The 20,891-nt window shown below is 40.6% G+C and overlaps 1 protein-coding gene across 1 annotated transcript in view; it reads left to right on the top strand.

Moving 5' to 3' along the window:
• The window catches only part of sptlc2a (serine palmitoyltransferase, long chain base subunit 2a), a 122,301-nt gene that overhangs the window by 52,620 nt on the left and 48,790 nt on the right, over nucleotides 1–20,891 (top strand). Inside the window, exons 7-9 of the mRNA XM_060829424.1 lie at nucleotides 1,271–1,376; nucleotides 7,696–7,915; nucleotides 9,370–9,496. Of these exons, the coding sequence (XP_060685407.1) occupies nucleotides 1,271–1,376; nucleotides 7,696–7,915; nucleotides 9,370–9,496 (453 nt within the window). The remainder of the gene's footprint in view (nucleotides 1–1,270; nucleotides 1,377–7,695; nucleotides 7,916–9,369; nucleotides 9,497–20,891) is intronic.

Raw genomic sequence — 20,891 nt, 5'->3', positions numbered from 1 at the left:
TTTCATTGAATCATTTGGACTGGTGCTATTGAATTGTTTCCCTAGTTCTTTCTCTCTACCTGTAGCACCAATTTTTGTGTGTGCATGTATTTAAAAGTGGGGTTATTTCAACTAATTGAGATGTGTTGCTAGTTCATTTTTATTATCCGTGGCTGAACTTACTTGTAGTTAATAGTTCTTGATGAGTACAGCAACCTAGTCAGTGAAACATGCTAACAGAAAACAATCAGACAGGTGAGTTGGGGATTTTATGTACTTTGATTAAGTTTTGTAGCAATCCTCTAAATAATGGGGCTCAAGAATGAGCACACTTTGCTAAGTGGATCACAATTTGAGAATCAAAGTTCCCAAAGAATTGTAATATATTGTAAACCTTTACCACAGGTAGGCAGACACCATTTTAGGCAGCATTCTGTGAAAAGATGCCACTTGAACTGCTAGTGCATAATAGCTGCTCAAAACAGTTATCTTTTCCTATTTCTTAAATTTCCAGGTGTTTTGCCCTTCCAGGGTAATTTTGAGGCGGCTTGCCAGTTTCTGACCTGAAGAGTGTCCAATATTAGGTCCATTCAAGATTAAGTACAATACACAGCAAGTAATGATTTGATCAGGGTGTCCATTATCACAGAAGATGGCTTTGTAGCTTATTTTGTCTTCCAAGTCTACATAGTATACAAATAGTTCAGACTTATGTGCTTTCTGATAAAGCCAACGTTGTAGCATGCGGAGCTGTTGGAATCCTGACAGGAATATTCACCAGTGGAGGTAGACTTGTGTAGACAAAAGCGATGAATCCTATGTTACTGGGCTTAAGGCTTCTATTTCGGGTGTGAAAAGTGCCTGGCCGACCTCACATTCTCCATGGAAACATCTTTACCAATTGGAACAAATTTCCCAACCAGTTAGCACACTGATTTACTTATCTTGTTGCTCCCTTTGAAATCTTTTATTCTTGCCTGTGTCCTGATGAGACCAGATGAAAAATTTCTACAGCATGCCTCTTTCTATCAGCAAATGTGGCAATATGTATTTTTTTCTTGGTGGACAAGCTAATGTGGGCTGATTTGCATGACTGACTTGTGTTAAACTGCAGTTTACTTCAATTCTCATTTTTATTTTTGGTATTTTTGCTCAACATTTTAAGATAACAATGACCAGCTTTTCTGTGGGCACTGACTGCTGATCGTGGATGAAAATGCGAGGTTGTTTATCAATGGATGTTTGTGTAAAATCAGCTCCATAGTCATTACAATGCTTGTTTTCTTCTCAGATATGCAGAGCTTGGATAAATTGTTGAAAGACGCTATTGTGCATGGGCAGCCACGGACTCGCAGACCATGGAAAAAGATCCTCATTGTTGTTGAGGGAATTTACAGGTACAAACATAAGTAGTTGTGTTCAATTACAGAATTCAATCTGAATGAGATTTTCTGCACTCTGCAGTATAATCTCCGGATTACTGCCCGAGCCACGTGCCAATTGGCATAGGGGTAAGAAAATTAGGGAAGTAAACAAATGGCTAAGGGATTGGTGTGAGAAAGAAGGATTCCACTTCATGGGGCATTGGCATCAGTTTTGGAACCGGAGGGGATCTGGACAGTTGGGACGGTCTCCACCTGAACCGATCAGGTACCAGTGTTTTAGCGAAGAGGATAAATAGGGTGGTCAGTAGGACTTTAAACTTCTGAGTTGGGGGGAGAAGGGAAAGTGAAAGTGACAGGGAGTATGGAGTTAAATGGAAAGATAAGCAACAGGATAGCATATGTGCAGGCGGATTTAAACTCGAGGCAGCAAAAAGGAAGGATAACTTAGGACATCTTATGACTTCCAATATCTCTAATGATAAAGTTAGCATTAAGGCACTTTACCTGAATGCTCGTAGCATTCGTAACAAAGAAGATGAACTAATGGCACAGATCATAGTGAATGATTATGATGTGGTTGGCATCAGAGACGTGGTTACAGGGGGGTCAGGACTGGCAGTTAAACCTCCAAGGATTTTCAACTTATCAAAAAGACAGGGAGGTGGGCAGAGGGGGTGGGGTTGTCTTGTTAGTTAAGAACAAAATTAAATCTATGGCACTGAATGACATAGCGTCGGATGATGTGGAGTCTGTGTGGGTGGAATTGAGGAACCACAAAGGCAAAAAAACCATAATGGGAGTTATGTACAGACATAACAGTGGTCAGGACCAGCTCCGCAACATGTACTGGGAAATAGAGAAGACATGTCAGAAAGGCAAGGTGATCATGGGAGACTTCACTATGCAGGTGGACTAGGTATATAATGTTGCCAGTGGATCCAAAGAAAGGGAATTCATGGAATGCTGACAGGATGGCTTTTTGGAACAGCTTGTCATGGAGCCCATAAGGGAGCAGGCTATCTAGACCTAGTGGTATGTAATGAACCAGACTTTATAAAAGATCTTAAAGTAAGGGAACACTTAGGAAGCAGCGATCATATGGTAGAGTTCAGTCTGCAGTTTGAAAGAGAGAAAGCAAAATCGGATGTAATGGTGTTAGTTAAATAAAGGTAATTATGAGGGCATGAGAGAGAAACTGACAAAAATAGACTGGAAGCAGAGCCTAGCAGGGAAGACAGCAAAAATGGCAGGGGTTTGTGGGTGTAATTGAGGACACTGTATTAAGGTTCATCCCCAAGAAAAGAGAGATTATCCGGGGAGGGATTAGACAGCCATGGCTGACAAAGGAAGTCAGAAAATGTATCAAAGAAAAAGAGAGATCCTATAAAGTGGCCAAGAACAGTGGGAAATCAGAAGATTGGGAAGGCTACAAAAACAGAGGATAACAGAAGTAAGGAAGGAGAGGATCAAATATGAAGGTAGGCTAGCCAGTAATATTAGAAATGATATTGAAAGAAACTTTTACTACGTAAGAAACAAACGACAGACAAAAGTGGACATTGAGCCACTTCAAACTGATGCTGGAAGCCTAGTGATGGGAGATAAGGAAATAGCAGGAGAACTTAACAAGTACGTTGCGTCAGTCTTCACAGTGGAAGACATGAGTAATATCCCAACAATTAAAGGGAGTCAGGTGGCTGAGTTGAGTATGGTTGCCATTACAAAAGAGAAAGTGCTAGAAAAGCTAAAAGGTCTTAAAATTGATAAATCTCCTGGCCCCAATGGGATACATCCTAGAGTTCTGAGAGAGGTGGCTGAGGAAATAGCGGAGGCATTGGTTGAGACCTTTCAAAAGTCACGAGTCAGGGAAAGTCCCGGATGATTGGAAGATCACTGTTGTAACCCCCTTGTTCAAAGAATCAAGACAAAAGATGGAAAATTATAGGCCAATTAGCCTAACCTTGGTTCTTGGTAAAATTCTGGAATCCATCACTAAGGATGAGGTTTTTAAATTCTTGGAAGAGCAGAGTCTGATTAGAACAAGTCAACATGGATTTAGTAAGGGGAGGTTGTGTCTGTTGGAATTCTTTGAAGAGGTGACAAGTAGGTTAGACCGGGGAAACCCAGTGGATGTGGTCTATCTAGACTTCCAAAAGGCCTTTGATAAGCTGCCACACGGGAGGCTGCTGAGCAAGGTGAGGGCCCATGGTGTTCGAGGTGAGCTACTGGTATGGATTGAGGATTGGCTGTCTGACAGAAGGCAGAGAGTTGGGATAAAAGGTTCTTTTTCGGAATGGCAGCTGGTGACGAGCGGTGTCCCACAGGGTTCAGTGTTGGGGCTGCAGCTGTTCACATTATATATTACTGATCTGGATGAAGGGACTGGGGACATTCTAGCGAAGTTTGCCGATGATACGAAGTTAGGTGGACAGGCAGGTAGTACTGAGGAAGTGGGGAGGCTGCAGAAGGATCTAGACGGTTCGGGAGAGTGATCCAGGAAATGGCTGATGGAATTCAACGTGAGCAAATGCGAGGTCTTGCACTTTTGGAAAAAAGATTAAAAGCGTAGACTACTTTCTAAATGGTGAGAAAATTCGTAAAGCCAAAGTACAAAGAGATCTGGGAGTGCTAGTCGAGGAGTCTCTAAAGGTAAACATGCAGGTTGAGTCCGTGATTAAGAAAGCGAATGCAGTGTTGTCATTTATCTCAAGAGGGTTGGAATATAAAAGTACTGCTGTGCTATTGAGAATTTTATAAAGCTCTGGTTAGGCCCCATTTGGAGTACTGTGTCCAGTTTTGGTCCCCACACCTCAGGAAGGATATACTGGCACTGGAGCGTGTCCAGCAGAGATTCACATGGATGATCCCTGGAATGGTAGGTCTAACATATGAGGAACGGCTGAGGATCCTGGGATTGAATTCATTGGAGTTTAGAAGATTAAGGGGAGATTTAATAGAAACTTACAAGATAATGCAGGGCTTGGAAAGGGTGGACGCTAGGAAGTTGTTTCAGTTAGGCGAGGAGACTAGGACCCTTGGACACAGCCTTAGAATTAGAGGAGGTCAGTTCAGAACAGAAATGTGGAGACATTTCATCAGCCAGAGAGTGGTGGGCCTGTGGAATTCATTGCCGCAGGGTGCAGTAGAGGCCGGGACACTAAATGTCTTCAAGGCAGAGATTGATAAATTCTTGATGTCCACGAGGAATTAAGGGCTACGGGGAGAATGATTAGATTAGATTAGAGTGTGGAAACAGGCCCTTCGGCCCAACATGTCCACTCCGATTCACGTGACCCGCACATCTTTGGACTGTGGGAGGAAACCGGAGCACCCGGAGGAAACCCACACAGACACGGGGAGAACGTGCAAACTCCACACAGTCAGTCGCCTGAGATGGGAATTGAACCTGGGTCTCTGGTGCTGTGAGGCAGCAGTGCTAACCACTGCCACCGTGCTGCCCTTGAATGCTGGTAAGTGGAGTTGAAATGCCCATCAGCCATGATTGAATGGCGGAGTGGACTCGATGGGCCGAATGGCCTTACTTCCACTCCTATGTCTTATGGTCTTATATTAGCCATGTCTGTTTGAAATGCTGGAAATATGCCTTGCATTCATTGCCTTGCATGTTTTATGTTCCACTGCACATGCCATCAAATCTTGTAATTGCAGAGGTGTAAGTTTTGAAAATGCCAGCATCTTCACGATTTGCAAAGTTCTGTTATTCCAGGTGATATTTTAAGAAAGCAGAGCATGTGGTAGGGTATTTTAATACATTACCAAACATACCACAGGATTCACCAGTGTGTAATTGAACTGAATTTGGCACTGAGCCACATAAGGAGATATTGGGAAAGTTCAGCAAGAGAGGCTGCTCTTCAGGGGCATCCTAATGGATGAAAGAGCTACAGCGATGGACGGGTTATAGGGTAAAATTCCAAACTTGTAGGTAGCTGAATGCACAATGAATATTGGTGACTCGATCTCAGCTTCCATCTCCTCATGCCTCTGTGAGCGACCTTAGCATGTTCTTTGTGAGATGGGTGCTTTTCAGCTTTATATATATCAAGTGACTGTAATTTGAATGCAAAATTAGTTTTAGCCAGCTGCACTCATCAGCCTCTCATCCCTGGCAAGTAATTTTTCCCTCTAATTTGTGCTGAACTAATCAAGTTAAAATTAGATGGTATTTTAAATAGAATTCAAATTTATCTGCAGCCATTCCAATTTTGTTCTGCTTTTTAAAACAAAAGCATATTACTCTGAACTCTGGAATAACAGCTATCTTCATATCTAAAGATTGCTTGTTCATTTTTTGTGGCTTCCCATTCACTGACTTTAACATTAGCCAGTAAAATGTCTCAAGTAAATGAAGAAGCTCAGAATTGAACACACTGGTGGCATTGCTGAAAAAGACTATCTAAGATTTTGCATCTAATGAGTTTCTTTTTGTCAGTGTACAAAAGCATTTTTTAAAGCTAAAATTAACAACTGCAGTTATTTTAGTTTTAAGTTGTGTTCTATTTTGCCCTCCCTTTTTAAAATTAAAGTCTAACAGTAAGTTGTAGTTTAAAAAGGAGCTGCCCAACAAAATATATCTTGGACCTATTAATTTTGAGTGTATAGATGTTTGCAGTTTGCACTTAGTATGTATGGCAGTTGGATGGCAAATTTGTGATGCTGATATTAAAGTGATGTACAGTAAAGTAGATTTTGACAGATAATTGTAAATTTGCCTGAATAAAGATTGTTGTTCACCAGCATGTTGTCAATTTTAAAAATCTGAAAACTCAGTTGCTAAGAATAAGTACTGACTGCTTATCACACCACAAACATTACAGCATTTCAAATATAATGAATAGCTTTGTTTGTGACTGGATAACCATTCTGCTTCGGCATTTGTACAAGCAGCATTGATAACTTTTGGGTGCCAGTGGAACTCCCTACTTTCTGTGAAATTTTTAACGTTAGCAGAATTATAAGTAGTAGATGGAAAAAAGTGATCTGCAGATTGGACATTTGACTCTGTTACTGAGTAACATTCGCCAACCCTTTAGCTGATTTAGATGCTCAGAACAGCAGCGTTTACAATCAGGATCTTTGATGTCAAATGCTGTCAACCTAAAATAACACTGGGTGTTATTGCCTAGGTGTGCAAAGTGCTCAGACTGACCAGTTTCAAATGGATCTGCACCCAAAACTGCTGACTCCAGTTGGGTGAAAATGCTATCAGGTTAAATAATATGCTGCTAATAGTAACGAATAACTTTGTTTGAATTCAAAGTAGAATAAGAGTTTGCAACATTGAGTTAGAACAAAAAAAAAGTATGTGTATATCATCAGTTTATCATAACATGTCCTATGTTTTCGGATTAACAGACCATGTTCATTCGAATACAGGATTTTATTGAAGTATTGGTCTGACATTTTCATGCCATTTAAGAGCATTTCTGAGGTTTTCTATTTGAAACATTTTCTATAAATACTTCTGAGTTTCACAAAGTTGCCACTTGCGTTTTATTTGGATAGCTCATTTGTGCTTAGGGGGCCCCTTTCAGACATTTTAACTTATAAATGTATGGTAAAAGAACCCATCTTTAATACAAGAGTTAGTCTGTAGGAGCTGAGATTTGTAAACATGCTAAAAATCTTAAATAGAGTGTTATACTGATTGGTTTGCTTTAAAGTATGTTACATTAAAATTCAACGGAACTGAATTTGATTTTCTGCATATTTAATATCGACTGAAAGTTAACTGTGGGGGAAAATAGACACAAGAGGCCCCCAACCTTGAGCCTATAGTCTAGTACTTTTTGTGGGAGGGAAATTGGTTCATGATGCAGATACAATGCTTTACAATTGGATTAAGTGATCTGCTCTCAGGACCTTATCCTTTGGTGCTTATGCTTTTACATACTCGATTACTCCACAATAATATGGAGAGCAAGTACAATCATGTATTTACATGAAAGTTTTGACTTATCTGTGGTATTTGTATTGCTGGATGTGTGATGCTGCCTTACTCTTGTTTTGAGCATGGCTTTCCACATTACAGATTGCAGATTTTCTCCACCCATCTGCAATGTCCACTGTTGCCTACAATCCTCCAAGGCCAGCATACTGTGAGAAGAGACACTTGATGTCTTAATATTGGAAATTCTTCTTATAACTAGATTTTAAACTGTAAATGTTATAAAATATATTCCATGTCTACATATTTCTGCAATATTTACTTTCTGCTGCAGTACAATTCAGAGGCCTTTTTCAGGTTTGAAACAGGCTAAGTTTAAACTGAGTTTGTTTGTTGAATTTAAGAGCTGTATTTGTTTCACAGTATGGAGGGTTCCATTGTCCGTTTACCTGAGATAGTGGCATTAAAGAAAAAATACAAGGCTTATCTCTACCTGGATGAGGCTCACAGCATCGGGGCTCTAGGACCCTCAGGTCGAGGTGTGGTGGAATATTTTGACCTCAGTCCCGAGGATGTGGATGTCATGATGGGAACCTTCACTAAGAGTTTTGGTGCAGCTGGCGGATACATAGGTGGCAAAAAGGTATGACACTTGGTCTCGGACTTCCCATTTTAACCGTTTTTTGTGGGAGGCACTTTGGTAAACATTAGAGTGCCATTGGTGTACCGTTAGAATACCAATCTTGTATTTAAAGGTTATGGCTAGCTGGTTAGGTTTGCTTGAACTGCTTTGCTTGCTTTCTGTGTATATCTTGGGAAGTTTAATTATTTGACCAGTGAGGCATCTGGCTGCTTTTGATCATCTAGTGTGGCAAAACTAGCAAATGAGGGTGACTAAGATGCTCCAATATTTCAAACTACATAGTGCAAAAAAAAGAAAGAGCAAAACCCTCCTTTTTAATAGAACTGTAGCTACCAGCAGATGGTGTTTTCGGATGCAGTGGTATTGGTACTCATCATCCCCATCTCCTGGAAAATGCCAGTAATGCCATTCCACTAAGCTATTTTAATTATAACCTGACAGCAAAATTTTGATTTGTATGTTACTTGCAGAATGATCTGAATAAGTTTAGTGTCCTACTTTCAGTTTAAAGATTAGTGAGATGACTTAAATTGGTTATCTTTTGAAATCACTGCCATTTTAACAGTAATATATGATGCACTTGAAATGTTTCAACGTGATGCCTGTCATGTAACTGTTAATGAAAGTTTGAGATACTGGGAAAATGCAATCCAGCTCATAACGGAAGAAAAGTTTGATTTTGAATGTTGCCTAAGTTTGTACACCATGCCTTTATCTAATGTATCCAAAAGATAATTGGAGTTGAATTATGGTAGCTGTTGATACAGAACCTGTAATTCAAAATTAGATTAAATTGCCATAGATGTAATATTGCTTTGAATGTGCCTAACCTGAGAGAACTTGGTTAATTTCCTAATATTGCTGTCTCCTCTTGTACTTATGATCCTGTACTTATTAATCTGTCAAAAAATACAATAACTACAGTATGGAATACTGGTCTGTTTTTAGGTTCAAAGTTTCAAATGAAGTTAGAGTTAAACAGTTTGTATTGGGAAAACTGCTTAAATATGTCTGTTCAGTTTGAACTCCTACCTATGTTGATAATTAGTTGCTGTCAAGCTTGAAGTTCTGGCTGTTTACCAAACCGACAGCCATATTAGACAACAAACAATTGAGATTTGAGTCTTATTGTAAATCTGTAGTTGAGCATGAACATTAGTTTTCACTTTTCTCTTCTGGACTCTTTCACCTGTCACCAATCATATAACTTAGTCAGTTTTATATTAAAAAAATCCAATATCGTTTAACTTTTCAAGTGACCTGTTTTAAAGTTTAACATTCCAGGTATTTCCACAAAACCGAAATCTCTTTCCCTCAATTCTTAAACACGTTTATCTCCACGAAATATTACATTTCGAGTGTCTCTTTAATAACAGATCTTTGGAGAGTTATTGTTATTGATTTTCAACTTTTATCATAGTGCAAAATAAATCCACACGGTTTCTTCCTTGTAGGAACTCGTAGACTACCTTCGCTCACATTCTCACAGTACAGTGTATGCTACCTCAATGTCTGCACCTATTGCAGAGCAAATCATTGCATCCATGAAATGCATCATGGGCGAAGACGGCACAACACTTGGTAAGTTCTGTTGCCCAACAGTAGAGGGTATAACTTCAGCTTGGGAAGGTATGTAGAGTCAATTTCCATATCTTTGCTATGGTGAAATTTGAAATGGTATGACCATCATGAATTTTGCCCTGTCTTGAGATTGCAATGAAATAGAGTGCTTGTTGGGTAAAGGGTTGATAGTAGCAGCACAAGGGTCTGCCTGGGAATCTCAATCTGATTTACTCCCAGTTATTCAGGCCAGGTGGTAGGCACAGTGATTGAAGTTTCACAATATTTCAAGGAAGGCATTTCAATTTAATTTGTGATGCATTAGCATCCAGAATTAATATTTCATATTTGAAGAGGATATTCAGGTTGCTTATGTGGTGATTTGTGACAGTCGTACTGATTTTTGTCTGAAAATTGAAAAGGGTCATTGGTCAGAATTCTGAATATATCCTCTGTTTATAATATCTCCCCTTTTCCATCAGATTGTAATTCCCAAGCAGACCCTTGTGCTGTCATTGTCTACAGTACATTGCCACCATAACAAAAGCAGATAATGGAAATCTGAAATAAAAGTAAAAAATGCTGTAAAAACTAGGCAGCCCCGAAACAATCAGTTGAAAGGAAACTTTGCCATTTGAGATCTGAGTTTTGCTCAGAGCTCTTAAGTTTGCAGACTTATTTATCTTTTTAAATATAAATAGATATTTACTTTTTTGCATTCTGCAGATGCTGTCCAATCTGAGTATTTACAGCGTTTTGTTTTTCAGTCACTGCCATTGTTCTGCTAATTTTAAGTGTTTTGCATGAAGTCAAACCCTTAAGGCATAATAGAATCTGCTGCATCGGTTGTTTCCGTAAAACACGGCTTTGCGATCACGAGTGAGAAAGAATTGGGGAATGATTTTATGGTAGTAACTTTAAAAATCACGCTACACCAGGTTATAATCCAACAGGTTTATATAGAAGCACTAGCTTTCGCAGTGCCACTTCATCACATGGTTGTGCTGATGAAAGAGCAGCGCTCCGAAAGCTAGTGCTTCCAAATAAACCTGTTGCGTGTCCACCCCAGTCCAACACTGGCACCTCCAAGTCTTGGTTGTCTTCTAGTGCATTTACATGTTGGATTACATTTAATCATGTTTATCATTCAAAAATTCACTTATTTCAACAGTTTGAGTAGATCTGGTGGTTTTGATGCTGATTTACTGGCAAATTCAAGACAGCATAGAAAAGTCAGGAAAAGACCTTATGGTCTCTTTGCCATTTACTTTATTTTAGAAATGCAGTCTTATTCGGCCCAACGAGTCCACACCAACTCTCGAGCAGCCCACCCAGACCCATTCCCCTACATTTTTTACCCCTTCACCTAATAGGCAATTTAGCATGGCCAATTCACCTAACCTGCACATTTTTGGACTGTGGGAGGAAACTGGAGCACCCGGAGAAAACCCATGCAGACACAGGGAAAATGTGCAAACTCCACACAGTCGGTCGCCTGAGGCTGGAATTGAACTCGGGACTCTGGCGCTGTGAGGCAGCAGTGCTAACCACTGTGCTGCCCATGTCCTTTGTGCTTTCTTGTCTTACCAAATTTTTTCTGCTCTATCTTTAATGTCCAACACAGTCCAAAAATTTACCCCATTCTCAATGAACTGAATGCAGCCAGTCCCTTTTGAAATGAAAACTTACCAGTTAGCATTGTACTTGGTCCTTGTTCACAAAAATACTGCAGATTGTCAATTAACTGAAATGCAATGAGTTTCCCAGTCATGCAGGGCATAGCTTCTGTTTACTGATCGAGCTGCTTTTTTTAAATGTCTCAGAAAAGATTAACTGCAGTCTAGTTCAGGTGCAGGAAGTGATTGATGCCAATATTGCAGACTTATTTTACTTGCATCCTAACAGACTCACATCGTTCAAATATATTCTTCAAATATTTATTGCTTGGATTCAAGAAAGTCTGATTTGTCAAATGCAATCATTTTAATCTAAAAGTTCCTTTTCCCTTTGTACATTAAAGGAAGAGAAACTTCAAAGTCTGAAGTAGAGTCCTAAAATGTTATGGATTCGACCAATTAACATTTGAAACAAGCTCAATGTTATGTATGCTCACCATTCTTTTCAAATACCTGTTACTCATTGATGTTTTTATTTCTCTTGTACTGTGATATTATTTAGCTGACGTTTGTCAAGAATTACTCCTAGTGTCTGAATGGCTAAAAATGAAAGTGAATAATGAATGTGATATCGCTCTAACTTGGTTGTTCATGAGATGAGAACCATAAGTTATTGTCCATTCCTAATTGTCCTTAAAGATGATGAGCCACCACCTTGAAGTGTTGCTGTGCATGTGTATCTTTCTTTGCCGCTTGAGTTGAATCTGGATACTTTAAGTTGCCTTGTCATGTGTTCCTTCAGAAGTCTCTCAATGACTGTAGTTTATATTTGCAACCCCGAATCCCATCTTTAGACAGTGCTGTCAGAGCTCCACAGAAGACACTTACTAAAATATAACGCAGTAAAAGTATATCAATTACTGCGACACTGCTCTACGTTTCAATCGCTTCACTGTCTAGTGTTCTGTTGTATATTAAAAGTCAAGATTCCACAATTTGTAAGTGTTTTGTTTTCTAAAAATTTTGTGGATCTCCTAAAGTTCTGTCTTGTCTTTTCCTCCTCAGGCTGTGTATTTTTTAAAAGTAGAAGCATGTCATTTGTCAGGTAGATGCTTCCTGATTTTAGCCAACCTCATTGTCACTTTTTCAATGCTGTTTCACTATGGCTGTTCTCTTACTGACTCAGTCAGGTGTCAGGAATCAGCTCATTTATATATCTTGGATCCAATTTCCTGATTCTGGAGGGAGAATGGAGATGTTGGATCTATGAATTCTATTTCAGTCACTGGAGCAGGATGCAGTCTCATCAATGCCAGGAGGTGGCTCGTAGCCCATTTCCAACAATCTGCCAAAAAAACCCTCATTCAGAATTAATAAAGATCAGTCTTTAAATGACATTTTGATTCTTGCTCTCTCAGCAACTTCATTCATTTGCTACCCAATACTTTGTAAAGAACTGGGGCAACCTTGTAGTTAAAAGATCCTGTAGAAATGTTTAAATATTGGAAATACATTTATCCTTAATTGCATTGTGCATCATGCAAGTCTGAAACTATTTGGTATTTAAGATGCTTGGAATCCTTTATAATCTTGTCCTAAGATTATGATGGAGTTTTTCTGCTCTTTAAAAATGGTTTGACCTGATAAATTAATTGAAGTAAAATGAGAGCAATTATATTAAAGGTAAGCTATTTACTGCATTGTGGGAAGTGGGTAAGTGACCTTGTTAGGTTCTTTGATTATTCACACATTCAAGTCATTGCAACTTTCTGTTGGTGTTTTTTGAGGTTATTTGCAGTGTAGAATTAAATTTTGATAAAGGAGCAGCAGCATCATGGTACCACTGGGTGGTGCTGCATGCATTTTTGAGCTGTAGTATGTGAGTGATCTTAGTTAAAAATCACACAACACAGGTTTTAGTCCAACAGATTTACCTGATGAAGAAGCAGTGCTTTGAAAGCTAGTGCTTCCAAATAGACCTGTTTGACTATAACCTGGTGTTGAGATTTATAATTTTTGTCCACCCAGTCCAACATCAGCTTCTCCAAATGATTTATTAAGTATTGGCAGCTTGGAACGAATTTTCCAGCATTACTTTTGAATCTTATTGTCTATTTCCTACATTCAACCTTCCCTGCTAATAGTTTTTGGGCTTGAAATATTCAATGCAATAGCTTAGTCTGTGTAATATATCTGAAATATCTCCGGTTATGGAAGGAGAAACTACTGAGGATTTCAAGCTTGACTCTTCATTTTTGTTTCTCTGAACGTGTTGGTTGTTGGCACTGAACAATGTTAACAAGATTTTTGCAGGTTTTTGTTTAAATCGAAGTGGCAGGGTTTAGGCTTTGTCCCTGTTTCAATGTTGCTTTGTATTTAGTGACTATATTGGAGATTTTAGTGAGATGCAGAATAGCACATTGAGACATTTCCCTGCTAAGCCCCAACATAGGAATATTCCTGCTGTATGTATGTGAGATTGCATTTCCTGCAACCATCCTTCATAATTCTGATTTGAATTGGATTAAGGCTGGTTGGTGCTGAATTCATTCCAGGTCCATGCATGCCTGGATTACTTCACACAGTGCCCTTTTGAGAGAGATTCATTTCATTTTAATGTGGTTTCCAACTCAGCTCTTGGAAATGCGACATTTTGTCTTGGGTAATGCAACCTGAAATGCAGCTGTTTCAGCTAAAGGCTGATGACTAGCAATTTTAAGAACTAAAACGTAACCAGTTTGCCTCTATTCCTGTGCATCAGATCTGCAGTAGTGCTGCTGTCTGAATCAAGAGAGAAATTCAAATTCCAATGGTGGAGACGGTCAAGCGTCTTCCATCTGGACCTCTATCATCACTGTGAAGGCTTCTAGTTGACTTTGATCAGGTGCACACAGATGCTCTCCAATACCATACCATAACTGTCTGCATGGGTGCTCGATGACAGTAAACTATTGCTGACCAATTGCAATAATGTTTTTCTGAACAACGTTGTCCTTTATTGTAATTCAGCTTGTGTTTTAAGACAGCCCTAAAAAGAAGAATCTCTGGTATTCCAAGTAACACGCTGCAGCACTTTGTAGTCAAGTTCAATTTTCATGACCTAACAACTGATGCAGATTGAACGTATGGAAATGTGGTCTGGTTTTTTAAAATGGGCTAGAATTGATGCAGAAAGATCCAAGAGTCATAGTCATAGAGTCATACAGTACGGAAACAGACCCTTCTGTCCAACTCATCCATGCCAACCAGATATCCCAACCCAGTCTAGTCCCACCTGCCAGCACCTGATCCATATCCCTCCAAACCCTTCCTATTTGTTTATCCATCCAGATGCCTTTTAAATGTAGCAATTGTACTAGCCTCCACCAGTTCCTCGGCCAGCTCATTCCATGCACATACCACCCTCTGTGGAAAAAGTTGCCCGTCTCACCCTAAGCCTACGCCCTCTAGTTCTGGACTCCCCCAACCCAGGGAAAAGACTTTATTTATCCTACCCATGTCCCTCATGATTTTATAAAGGTCTATAAGGTCACCCCTCAGCCTCCAATGCTCTCTATTAGTGCATTAACCAAGATAATGGTGAGGAAATTCCCAGTCATGGGAAGCTTTGGGAAGCCAAGAATCCAAATTTACCCAACCATACATCATGCCTCTGTATCCCAGAATGGTATTTTCAGAAAGAAAGCCATTTAATTTGTGCTTGAGAAATACAGTAGAGTGGAGGGTGATCTTGCAATGGATGGAATGCAAGTTTACTGCAGTGATGGGATGATGGGGCGGGGGTTTGTTTTGGGAAAGGTAGGACAGGTTGTATTTTGTATCGATTGGAGTTTAGAAGAATAATAAATCGAAGAGATTTAGAATTCTTGTTGAACTTGTCAGGGCAGATGCTGAAAGGAATTTCTGTGCAAGAGAGCAGAATTAGGGAATGCAGTTTAAAAATGTTTCTCACTTAATACATTTAATGAAGGAAACTTTGGTCTATATTTCTCTTTCCTCAAAGAGCATTGAAGGTTGAGTATCAAATATTTTGGAGGCTGCTTCAGATTCTTGACAGGCAAAAGGGTTCAGATGGTACAATGAGTAGGATCAGAAAGCTAAGACTGCAATCTGATCAGCTGTGATCTTTTCAAATGGCAGAGCAAGTGCAAAGGGTCAAATTACCACCTCTTCGGCAATCAGTGATCACTATTTGTGACATCCCAGGTGTTGAAGTAGTGCAAGAGAAATGGGCAGCTCACAATCACCTTCTCAACAGCAACGAAGGATGGGCAATAAATGCTGGCTCAGCCAATGAAACTCATCCCACAAGTGAATTTTTTAAAAAGCCTTTTTGTCATTTTATTCAATTTTGGCTTTGAATGTAGAGTTATTCCAGTCCAATACTATGCTCTATTGGATGCTTTTGGGGCGCAGGCAGGGAGAGGTATTCCACTGCGATTTTGGTCGCAGTCAGCTGAACCATAAATGGAAAACCGCAAAAAGAGAATCTACTGGAGTGCAGTCTCCAAATGCTCTCGGGGGAATGTCACTGTGTTTATTCCCTGTGCAAATTCCTGTTGCTCTTATGTTTTCCATAAATTCTTGTTTGAGGCCTGAGAAACAGCTTGGAGTCTGAATAAATATTAATCAAACTATTCTTGGATATTTTTATATCTGCATCTATGTTTTGCTTTCCTGAGGACGTTGCAGCGTGGCGGTGAGTGTACAGCTTAAATCCTCAAATCATAGGATGCATCCTAGTGAAGAGCTTGTGGCTAGTTATAATTTTTGCATAATCTGTAGAACCACGATCTAAAGCTGTATGGTCCTGAAGCACTGATAACATTTGAGAAACCAGGTGGCTAAACTAACTAAGTTTAAAGTAATAATAGCAAAGATAAGTGGGAAAACCGAGGACTGGGAAGCTTTTAAAGAGCGACAGAGGATTACGAAGAAGGAAATACGCAGAGGAAAAACAAGGTACGAAGGTAAACTGGCCAATAATATAAAGGAGGATAGTAAAAGCTTTTTTAAGTATGTGCAAGGCAAAAAAAAAATGGTTAGGACTAAAATTGGGCCCTTGAAGACAGAAACAGGGGAATATATTACAGGGAACAAAGAAATGGCAGAAGAATTAAATGGGTACTTCAGATCTGGGTTCATTGGGGAAGACACAAGCATTCTCCCTGAGTTCATAGTGGCTGAAGGACCTGAACTTGAGGGAATCTGTATTTGCCAGGATTTGGTGTTGGAGAGACTGTTAGGACTGTAGGTTAAGTCTCCGGGGCCTGATGGTCTACATCCCAGGGTACTGAAGGAGGTGGCTCGGGAAATCGTGGATGTATTGGTGATTATTTTCTAGAGTTCGATAGATTCGGGGTCGGTTCCTGAGGATTGGAGGGTGGCTAATGTTATACCACCTTTTTAAGAAAGGTGGGAGAGAGAAAGCAGGAAATTATAGACCAATTAGTCTGACCTCAGTGGTGGGAAAGATGCTGGAGTCTATTATAAAGGATGAAATTACGGCACATCTGGATAGTAGTAACAGGATAGGACAGAGTCAGCATGGATTTATGAAGGGGAAATCATGCTTGACTAATCTTCTGGAATTTTGAGGATGTAACTCTGAAGATGGACGAGGGAGATCCAGTAGATGTAGTGTACCTGGACTTTCAGAAAGCTTTTGATAAGTGCCACATAGGAGGTTAGTGAGTAAAATTAGGGCGCATGGTATTGGGGGCAAAGTACTAGATTGGATTGAAAATTGGTTGGCTGATAGGAAACAAAGGGTAGTGATAAACGGCTCCATTTCGGAATGGCAGGCAGTGACCAGTGGGGTACCGCAGGGATCCGTGCTGGGACCGCAGCTTTTTACAATATATGTTAATGATATAGAAGATGGTATCAGCAATAACATTAGCAAATTTGCTGATGATACTAAGTTGGGTGGCAGGGTGAAATGTGATGAGGATGTTAGGAGATTACAGGGTGACCTGAACAAGTTAGGTGAGTGGTCAGATGCATGGCAGATGCAGTTTAATGTGGATAAATGTATGGTTATCCACTTTGGTGGCAAGAACAGGAAGGCAGATCACTACCTCAATGGAATCAATTTAGGTAAAGGGGCAATACAGAGATCTGGGTGTTCTTGTACACCAGTCAATGAAGGCAAGCATGCTGGTACAGCAGGTAGTGAAGAAGGCAAATAGCATGCTGGCCTTCATAACAAGAGGAATTGAATATAAAAGCAAAGAGGTGCTTCTGCAGCTGTACAGGGCCCTGGTGAGACCACACCTGGAGTACTGTGCAGTTCTGGTCTCCAAATTTGAGAAGACATTCTGGCTATTGAGGGCGTGCAGCGTAGGTTCACAAAGTCAATTCCTGGATTGGTGGGATTACCTTACACTGAAAGACTGAAGCGACTGGGCTTGTATACCCTTGAGTTTAGAAGACTGAGAGGGGATCTGATTGAGACATACAAGATCATTAAAGGATTGGACACTCTGGAGGCAGGAAACATGTTTCCGCTGATGGGTGAGTGCCGAACCAGAGGACACAGCTTAAAAATACAGGATAGACCATTTAGGACAGAGATGAGGAGAAGTTTCTTCACCCAGAGAGTGGTGGCTGTGTGGAATGCTCTGCCCCAGAGGGCAATGGAAGCCCAGTCTCTGGATTCATTTAAGAAAGAGTTGAATAGAGCTCTCAAAGATAGTGGAATCAAGGGTTATGGAGATAAGGCAGGAACAGGATACTGATTAGGAATGATCAACCATGATCATATTGAATGGTGGTGCAGGCTTGAAGGGCTGAATGGCCTACTCCTGCACCTATAGTCTAAATGGAGCAAGAACTAGAGGGGAAATGAGATTTGAGGGTTGAGATCTAAATTCTGCTTTACTGGATGGGTGAAGGAAATAGATTCCATGGAAAATGCCAAAAGACATTTTGACTTACCTGGCAAGGATAAATTTTGGGGAGAATTTAAGTGTAAGGCTAAATTGGACTGGACTAGCTAGAACGTGAATTAAAAGCCGTAAAATAGGTACTGTTGCCTCTGCCATCGGATTCTATGAAGTTATGTTCTTTTCCAATATTGGAAACTTTGTGCCAGTATACTACTTTATTACCAATGAGATCATTAGATTGTCAAAACATCGAGTTGATTCCTACAAAAGTGGAAAAATTAAACTCTTAAATGGCCTGGAGACCTCGATGGAAAGTAAATAGTTTTTGAGGTGCATCCTTGCAAGGATTTTCTGAATTCCAGAATTTGAGTTCCACTTAATTAATAAATTGAGCTCTTTATAAAACAAAACAACTGTCACTGCCCCCTTGTCAGTATTTACATGTAGATGATTTGATTTCTGTCGTTCCATATTGATGCAGAGGTGGGTGGTTGGAGCATTTTTTATAACTGAAGAATTTTTAAAGAAAATATTTTGCTTTGGTATATCTTGACTGCAGTTTGAGTTGTGCACAACTAACGTTGAGTCTTTGTTTTCTTCCCCCAAAAAATCTTGCACTGGCACACGTAGATGCAAACAAAAAAAATTTGCATCTGGGTTTCTTGCACAAATATAAACTGAGATGAGCAAAGCATAATGTAGAGCTTTAATCATGTTTATTATAAATTTGTAACTCTGTAATCTCTTTCAAAAGATGAGGCTTTTGATAGACCTGTTGCCTATAAACTAAGGCCAATGAAAGCCCTGATTCCATCCTCCTAAACAATTTGGTGTAACGACTTTAGCTAAACTTGAGCCAAAACAGCATCCTTTGTTCCCGGAGAGCTTCAAGAAATTTCACACCATTCTCCGAATTAATGGGCAGGATAACACCAATTGGCCACCAAACCTGGCCAACTATCCTGATCATAGATTGTCTGGAAGGGAGGGTGGGTTGTTGGGGGGCGTGGACCTGACCAGGTAGTCACAGGTTCCCTAAAGCACTCTCCCAGGAGGCGTCCTACCTGTGACTATCTGGTCAGGTACACCACCCCCCCCCCCCCCCTCCCCGAACAACCCACCCTCCCTTTCTGGCACCTTCCCCTGCCACCGCACCATACCACCTCCTTCACCTCCATCCAAGGCCCCAAAGGAGCCTTCCACATCTATCAAAGTTTTGCCTACACATCCACCAATATCATTTATTGTATCCGCTGCTTCTGATGCAGTCTCCTCTACATTGGGGTGACTGGATGCCTCCTAGCAGAGCGCTTTAGGAAACATCTCCGGGATACCCCGTACCAATCAACCCCACCGCCGTGTGACCCAGTATTTCAACTCCCCCCACCCACTCTGCTGAGGACATGCAGATCCTGGGCAGCCTCCACTGCCACGCTCTCACCACCTGATGCCTGGAGGAAGGACACCTCACTTCTGCCTTGGAACACTTCAACTGCAGAGCATCAATGTGAACTTCATCAGTTTCCTCATTTTCCCCATACCCCCCCACATCACCCTGTTCCAACCTTCCAGCTCAGCACCGTCCCCATGACCTGTTCCTACCTGCCTATCTTCCTTTCCAACTATCCACTCCATCCTCCCCTCTGACCTATCACCTTCATCCCCATCCCCATTGTACTCTATGCTACTTTCTCCCCACTCCCCCCCCCCCCCCCCCCCTCTTTTATCTCTGCACTCTGCAGGCACCTTGCCTCTATTCCTGATGAAGGGCTCCTGCCTGAAATGTCGATTTTCCTGCTCTAATGCTGCCTGACTTACTGTGCTTTTCCAGCACCACTCTAATCTGGACTAATCTCTATCCTTGATCAGTTTATCTTGTCACCCATGTGACAGCAATACAGGCCGTGCTGAAGCTGGAGGAGAGTGGCAAGCAGAATTTAATTTGGATAGATAGAGGTATTGTATTTTGGTAAAACACAAGGGCTGAGCTTATACAAATAATGGTAGGACCCTGGGTAGTGCTGTAAAATAGATGTAGGGGTTCAGATACACAAGTCTTAGAAATTTGTGTCACAGGTAGACATGTCAATTAAGAAAGCGTTTAGTATACTTGTCTTCATTGCTCACTCCTTTGAATATGAGTTGGGATGTCATGTTGAGGTTGTACAGGACCTTGGTGCGGCTTCTTCTGGAATACTGTGTGGGGTTCTGGCTGCCCCGCTGTCGGAAGCGTTATTAAACTGGAGAAGTTTAAAAGATCTACCAGGATGTTACTAGAATGGAGGGTTTGAGCGATGAAGATAGGCTGGGACTCTTTCACTCCAGCTTGGGAGGTTGAGGGTGCCCTTAGAGTTGTTTTTTAAAATTGAGGGCCATAGTTAAGGTGACTAGCAAAGTTCTTTTCCTTAGGATGGAGGGAGTTCAAAACTAGAACTTAATTTTAAGGTAAGAGGGTAAAGATGTAAAAATAAATGCATGAGTGACAGTTTTTTCACACAGTGGTCCGTGTTGATACCACTTGACCATGAGGGAAGTTCTGAACATGCATTTAAAGGAGCTAGGAAAGAGGCTGAAAAGCAGGATCTTGAAGTAGTAGTCTTCGAGTTATTTCCTATCCCAAATGCTTGTGAGAATCAAAATAGGCCAGTGATTGAAATCTGACTGGTAGGGGCGGGAGGATATCAGGTTTGAGGCAGCAGGAGCTGTATAAAATGGGCTGATCATCCTTGCAGGACAAGGCTACCATCCTCTCAGGAAGATTTGCTAGTATGTTTGGGGACAATTTAAATGAATTTGGTAAGTGGGTAAAACCTGAGAGGAAGCTCTGATTCAAGGAAGCCAAAGTATCAAATAGGATCAAAAATGAATGTTGAAATTGTTGAATGTGCAAAGCATTCTCAAAAAGAATGA

The sequence above is a fragment of the Hemiscyllium ocellatum genome, chromosome 8 (assembly GCF_020745735.1).
Source record: "Hemiscyllium ocellatum isolate sHemOce1 chromosome 8, sHemOce1.pat.X.cur, whole genome shotgun sequence".
In the NCBI taxonomy this organism is placed as follows: Eukaryota; Metazoa; Chordata; class Chondrichthyes; order Orectolobiformes; family Hemiscylliidae; genus Hemiscyllium; species Hemiscyllium ocellatum.
The sequence above is the reverse complement of the archived record's forward strand: the minus strand, read 5'-3'. Positions and strand labels throughout refer to the sequence as shown.